At 42.5% G+C, this 7,516-nt stretch overlaps 1 protein-coding gene across 1 annotated transcript; it reads right to left on the bottom strand.

Moving 5' to 3' along the window:
• Positions 1-712: 712 nt before the first annotated feature.
• On the bottom strand, positions 713-5,524 carry wscd1b (WSC domain containing 1b; the record flags this gene model as incomplete). The annotated part of the gene is made up of 8 exons (XM_080837142.1): positions 713-1,065; positions 1,525-1,725; positions 1,943-2,107; positions 2,381-2,600; positions 3,103-3,224; positions 3,526-3,710; positions 4,783-4,897; positions 5,101-5,524. The coding sequence occupies 8 exons, from the start codon at positions 5,522-5,524 to the stop codon at positions 713-715; spliced, it is 1,785 nt and encodes a 594-aa protein (XP_080693268.1).
• Positions 5,525-7,516: the final 1,992 nt, after the last annotated feature.

Genomic DNA, 7,516 nt, shown 5'->3' with positions numbered 1-7,516 from the left:
GCATGGTGGAATATCAGCATGTGTCTGAAACCGACTAAAAAGCACACAGCTCTCCATATCCATATGAGAATTATCGATCGGGTATGACGCCTCTATTTCTACAGTAGATTCATGCAGTGAAATGTTAATACATTGCTTTCAAACTTTCTACATAGCTTTCCTCGTCCTTCCTGGTAGTCCATGTTGTCCTGTTTTTTCCACAATATGCCACCCTTTATGACCTGAGATTACATCCAATCATCTGCTAGTTCCCAGATCTTTATATCCATAGGTGTTAGAAAGAAATGAGGGACCGTTTCCTTTTGATGTAAAGTATCGATTAGTGCAAATCTTCCAACACATTATTACACATAATTATGGTATAAACATCACAAGAACACCTCTCACTACACTACGATTAAAATAACTACAAACAGTGCAATTTTCCCAGGATTTATATTTATTTTCCTCTAATCTACTGCTTATGAAGAGAAAATCCCAACATATAAGCAAATAAAAACAAGGGCAGTGCTAAGTGCTATGCAGTACAATGTGTAGGTAAACTTGTTTAACATTTAAAGGCCACGTGATGATTACACTTCGTGATGAACTTCAGCTTTCAGTTCATTGTGTATCTAGGCACTTGTTCTCACTCTAACCATCTAGTCATAGAAAGGGAAACACAATGTTAGCCCAGAGCTCAGATCGCTATGCGAGGGTCTTATTCTGGCCCTCATCTGGGCATGTACTCCAGAGGAAGGCCACTAAAGTTTCTGTCTCTGAGTGCTTGGTCCACAGTGAGGATGTATGCATCAATTAGCTCCCTCATTGCTGGGGTGTAGGGGTCAAAGGTGGGTTTCCTGGGCCCTGAGCGTTTAAAGAGGCCATCGCGGTTGCTCTCAGCGCACAGGAGACGATCCTCTGCGACGCTGGTGTTCAGGAAGGACGTGATGAGCTGCAGCTGGGAGACGAGGTCCGCCTGAAGCTCCTCGAAGTGCATTACCAACAGACGGCAGCTAAACTTAAGCCAGGAGAGGGCGTGGGACACCCACCAGGAGGCGTGGCTCTCCACAAACTCAGGCCAATCTGACAAAATGGAGGAAAGACTTCAGGAGACACAATAAACTACAACAATTTCAATATTTTCAGAGGTCCCAGTTGTCACATACAATGTTGGTATTATTTATTAATTTGTAATATTAGGTTATGTTTTCATTGTGGATTGTTTGTCTGTTTTTCTGCCTGTCAGCGGGATTAAGTAAAGACTACCAGCCCAAATTTTATGAAACATAGTGGAAGGGTGTAGCATGGGCCAAGGAAGACCTATTGAATTTTAGAGTGAATCCAAATCATGCGGCAGATCCAAATTTTTTGTTTTATTTTCGTTAACATTGCAATGGATTTTGGCCTGGAGTTCTGTGCTATCCAAGTACCCTTAGTAGTAGTTGTAGTAATCATAATAGTATTAGTATATTTATATTTATTACACATTGAACATTATTATTTATATGTCCAGTCTGTCCACGGTAAGATCAGGTAGCTAACCTTTGCTCCTCCAGTGTCTGTCTGAGGCGTAGCCAACATGGCCGCCACACTTGCGATTGAACTCGGCCATGAGTGAGTGATACGGGTTGCGGAGGAGCAGGATGCCTTCATCAAACATCTCTATCTCCCGCTGACCGCTCTCGTGGGTCTTCACACAAATGGTCCGTCCCTTCTTCCAGTGGTCCTTCTCTCCTTTGAAACCTGTCGGTAGGGTTAGGGTTTATTTTTGTAATTGCAGTACGGCTTTTTATATATAAAAAAATCTTCATAAGATCACATAATCACATAATCTCCACATTACATAAATAGATATTGTTTGTCTGAAGTCTAACAGATATTCTCGCTGTTTACTTTTTGTGAACCTATTTTCAGTCCTGATTTCAGTAGCATATAAAGAACTCTGTGAACAAGATCTCACCTCCATTGTAAAGTGCTCCATCAAAGTAGACACTCCCGGTGTAGTAGCCTGTGCTGAGCTCGATGAGATGCCGCACCCATGTGTTTCCTGCCCCAGGGAAACTAGACAGAGCCACAAGGGAGGTGGAAGTCTCTGACAGAAACGTCCTCTCTTTGCACCTAGCATCTGACCAGACCAAAAATCTAAGTTTAAAATGCTGCCTATACATCGCTCATTGCTCACCCCTCTACAAGCATGACGGTAATGTAAAAACGGAGTACTGGCAATTCACAAGAAGGAGGCTATATTACTTGCAAAGCATTATCATCATCATCATCATCATCATCATCATCATCATCATTATCTTCATCATCACCGTCATCTTCTTCCTTATCATCATCATCGTCAATTTCAGTTACCTGCCACTAGATGGACACTGAATCAAATGAAATGTCTCACCTAAAGCAGGAGTGTAATAAACCTGGTAGTACTCCAGGTGTGAGGACCCGGTTGGTACAATGGTTGGTGAGCTGGTTGCGGAGCCGGTTGGCGAGCTGGATGTGTTGTTGCCTGACAGACACATGCTCTCTTCCACTGGGCTGTGCCACTGGGTGGTCAGGCCAAAGCCGGCATGAACACAGAGACAGGATAGTCCTCTCAAGGCTGCTAGGGGGAACTCCTGTGCACAAACAGTTGGTCTTGGGTATTTCGGTTGGTAGACATAATTTAAATGGGAAACAAACAAAGTGGTTCTAAGCGAATCACACAATGCTATTCCAGCCAATCAGTAACAGGGGGAGTGTTTTGGATGCTGTGTGTGTGCTTGCATGGGGTGGTCTTTTAAAGGAGAAAAGAAGGAGTGGGGGTATGTTTGGGTGCTGAGTTCACATACCAACAATCTCTCTCCCCTTTAATAACACTTTACAGTTATCATCACAATATGTTTGTATTGTAACTAATGGGTAACAGAGTATACATACAGCAATGGAAGTTACAACCTTTACTTCTCAGCTACATGAAACGGGTACACAAGTCTTATATATATATAATTCATTAGTTATATTTGGTAAATGTTGGTTTGTGAAATGAGGTTTCTGAAAGAGCATGACATTTATTTTCCATGTAAAGATAAAGATAATAAACTGCATGGATTTGTGTGTACTCCGATGACTAAGACAAACCTTTTCAGTGCAGGCCTCTATACAGGCTTCTATAGTTGAATCAGAGTCAGGGGAGTGAATCAAGAAGGCACCAGTAGCATTGTCTGGCTTCTTAAAACAGCCTCTGTAATGTAAACTGCTATCTGAAAGAAATAGAAACATGTTCAAATTATTGTTCATCAATAAGACCACTTGGATGGTGTGTGATTCTTTGACCATGTATATATATCTGTTTAACCTGTTAAACCAGGCATACTATGTCAACATATGAGGTAATTTGTTACATATGAATGCCTTGAATTGTTTCATTATAGTATATATACTATAATGAAACAATTCGAGGCATTCATTTGTAACAAATTACGTCATATGTTGACATAGTATGCCTGGTTTAACAGGTTAACTGACCCTGCATCAGAGAAAACATCAGGGCGTTACACTCACATCTCCGCTGGCCAGGAAGCTTTTTGTCCAGCTTGTACACCGACAGTCGCTCCACCCCACCACAGGGGGCGCCCTTCTCCCCCTTGCAGTCCAGGTTGCACTCAACAGGGCGGGTCTGAGGACCAGCAATGCGGTTGCCACAGTGACACTCTGCTCCATATTCCAGCCCTGCATACTGGTACCCACTGCACAGATGAGGTTGGAGTAGTCACGGTCCGAATCTCCATGACAACAGTCAATGCAGGATGTTATTACATATTAAATACATCAGAAATAATTTCCCAAAGATGACAGTTGTCTTACCAAGAAGTGGTCTTAGACACTTTTCTCTAATTCATATCATGTTTATATTGGTCCATGAAATGCTACTACCACTACTGATGTTCCTACTTCTATCATTATTATCAAAATGATTTATATGCCCATGTACACTTTCACACACATACATACATACATACATATTTGAATCTGTTTAACTGTTTTAATAGTCCATGTTGTTCTTATACGGTTTAAGGTTGCCTGTATCTCATCCAGGCCATAAAGCGCCGCATGTTACACATATAAGCAGACTGACTAACGCCTGCAGTCCATGTTTATCCTCCACCATTCATTCCGCTCATTTCAAATGTAATCTGGTTTTCACCAGAATCCCACCCCATACTGAGACAGTATGCCAAGCTCTCCCTGTGGGAGGCCGAGGACCCAGCGGGAAACATATTCCACTGGTCTTCATTTGTCGGAAATTCAATCAATGTTGTTGTTTACAGCGCTTCCGCCCAACATTATACTTTTAAATGTCACAGTGGATCTATAAAAGAACATAAATAATAGCTGCACAGAGAAATATTAAAGTTCAAATGTCTTTGGGAGGAACTGTGTTTCATTCAGTGTCAAGGAACACTGATGGCCAAGTTCTCCTCAGGGTGTCGGACTGACACTGTTTAGCCTTGTGGTCTCTGGTCTTGTGGCAGAATGAGACGACTGTCGCATTCTGAGTGGGGCTTGTCCCTCCTCTCTTTCCTGCTGAATGAAAAGATCCCTGCCTGCACTGCGCTTGACCAGCGTCCAAAGCAGCCTGCCCAGAACCCACCACCTGTCTCACCCAGCAAACAGTGCACAGATTATGCTCACAGAACACAGTTGCTTTTCTGCTGAACATCCTTTTGGAATCATGTCTAAACTGCTCTCTCTGTGTGTGTGTGTGTGTGTGTGTGTGTGTGTGTTTTCTGATATTTTTAGAAACATTTAGAAACATACCTATTGGAGCAGGTGTCTTGGCATAAGGTGGTGGTCATTTTGCGGAAGTTGTAGAGCACTGCGCCACCCAGGGCGCGTGTTCTGGCATCATCTATAAAGCAACCCATGTAGGTTCCTGGCCAAATGGACGGAGAAAAATTAAACATGAATGAAATCTTAAATAATAGCATTTATCATGTAATGCAATGTTGTCTTTTCAAATGATTGTATTAATTCTGTGCACAGGTGTACTTAAAGGAAGTTCAAGTTGTACAGAGGGAGCACTAGCTGTAGTTATAAAGTCCAGTGAAGGATTGCAATCTCAGTGTAAATATATACCTTTATGTCTGACTGGTTTATGAGGAGGTCCACTCGGTAATAGAAGTTCACCCTGAGTCACTTGACTATTGAACCAATGCCGTCGCAGACGCCTCCTATCAAGGTTCTGGTTCCAGGACGTGACCCTTGCCAGAACCTGGCCAGCGTTCCTCCCTGATCTTTCATCAGCATCCGTGTCCTGTGGCCTACGGAACCCTGAGCCCCCATGGTGCCAGCCTGCCCCAGGAGCCCAGTGGGCACCGGGGGGTGCCCTGCTGGGGGCAGATAGAGACTGGAGGGGGGTTCCTACCCTCTGAGAGACTGGTGCTCCGGATCGCTGGAGCAGGAGGATGCTCCCCGCCATGATGTACACCACACTCAGGAGGAGAATGAGAAGCTGAGCTCTCCGGAGTAGGCGTCGGAGTCTGTACAGTGACTTTGCCATGGTGACTTCTATTATCTTTCCTCTTTAGAGTTCAAGAGCATCTGGAAGTGGATAATGCATACAGTCCATTCACATATCTGAATAGGAGCTGCAGCACATCTCCGCTGTCTCTAAAGGTCTAATCTTCGAATTGAAAAATGTTGCAGACAGTAATTAAATTAATATCCAACATCTGCTTTTTGAACTGTCATTAAGTGATTTGGAGGAATGCTGTCACCATTACAAAACTAAAAACAATAGAAAAAGTAAATAATCAGGTTAATCTTGTTTTTGGTAAAATATAAATACACATTAAATAATTTGAACAACACGAAGGTGACAAATCAACAGACAGACACTCACAATCCGGCATGAATGATTACTAAATGATATTTTGCCTAATTTGCCTAGTTTTCCCCGCAGCAGTCTGAGTACAAAATTGCATCGCGGTCATGCAAGTCTTCTGCAGGCATGACTGAATGGAAACTACACTAAATAACAAACTGGGTAACCATGCTCGAAGTAGACTTGATGTGCTTACCCAATTACACCAGCTCATTAATTGGACTCAGACAGAGGAGTTGGTATAGGTTCAATACTCCCGACTACCAGCACATTTCAAACTACGTTAAAAGCAACAATAACCCGAATACTGTTAAACGTTGCGTTGGATTAAAACGTACATGTATTCAGTTTTTATATTCGCTGGATGAAATAAACCACGCGCGTAAACAAAAATCAACGGTTTTTTCCCGTCAACAACCCACATGAAAGACGGATCAAGACGGTCAGTGTGAAACGTATATTTAAGTTTACCTTTGTCTTATTCCAAATCCATATGAAAGATTTCATGTTTCCAGACAGAACAGTAATCTCCGGGAATTGGTAAATACATTCTGAATATTTACGCAAATCTAAATCTCAGAAACATACTCTTGTAGCCTGAATACTACCCAAACGCAGTCTGCGTCTCCAACACCCTCTCTGCTCTCAAGCCGGCAGCAGCAGCATCTTCGTTTCACTTCTCCCTCACTTCTGTGGGAGACCTCTCAGAATCATGTGATCCTTCGAGAGTATCGGCTCGCTAGATGACAGGAAAGTGTTTATTAAAATCAGTGTGTATTAATGCACATTTTATTACATAGTGTTGTGTATTGTGTATTGGAAGGGGCTTCTCAACTATCAGTGACATCACAACACCACAATCACTGAAAGCTCTGTTTGGCCTTTGGACATTTGGGAAAGAACACTGTGTTAAAATGTAAGTTCTGAAAAAAGCTACAGTAATAATTGTATTTTTGGTCATTAAGTGTTTTGGAGTCAGGGGGCTATTATATCCAATATCCCAATTAACATTAATTCATTATACGTTTATACATTTCTTTCTTTTATTTCCTCTTTGTCTTTGTTATTTCAAAAATCTAGCCTTGTGTGTAGTATGTAGTACTAGTAATCTTGCCTCGATTGTGTAGGGAAGCCTATAGTCTAGTGCCCGCCTTTGTGTCTGCTCTTCCGACCCAATAAACACCACATATCACGTAATCCACAGCGTCTAGTATGCCTGCGCTCGCCACAGGTTTCAAATTCCTTGATGGCCCTGCTTTCAAGCTAATGAAGCCGGACAGTAGATGAGTGACATCTTTATTCCTCGGCCCATTGGTTTGTCTTCCACCAGCTGTGGGGACGCTGTAAATAACGCACGCCCCTGGGGCGAGAGGACGGGAAGAAAGAGGTGAAGGGTCAGCGTGATCACAGGAGAAAGGAAGAGAAAGAGGTTTTTTTTCTGGAGCACAGAGAGTGAATGCTATCCAAGCTTTGGTAGAGTTTATTTCTTTTAAGTCTATTTCAAGCAAGGCTCTGAAGACAAGGAAGGTTATGCATTAGACCCATGCAAACACATATAAATATGGAGGAAGGAGAGAAAGATAGACAGAGAGAGTTGATAGGGAGAGAGAGAGAGAGTTGATAGGGAGAGAGAGTTAGAAAGGGGGGGTTAGAAAGCGAGGAAAGAGA

This window comes from Sprattus sprattus (assembly GCF_963457725.1).
Source record: "Sprattus sprattus genome assembly, chromosome: 1".
Lineage (NCBI taxonomy): Eukaryota > Metazoa > Chordata > Actinopteri > Clupeiformes > Clupeidae > Sprattus > Sprattus sprattus.
The sequence above is the reverse complement of the archived record's forward strand: the minus strand, read 5'-3'. Positions and strand labels throughout refer to the sequence as shown.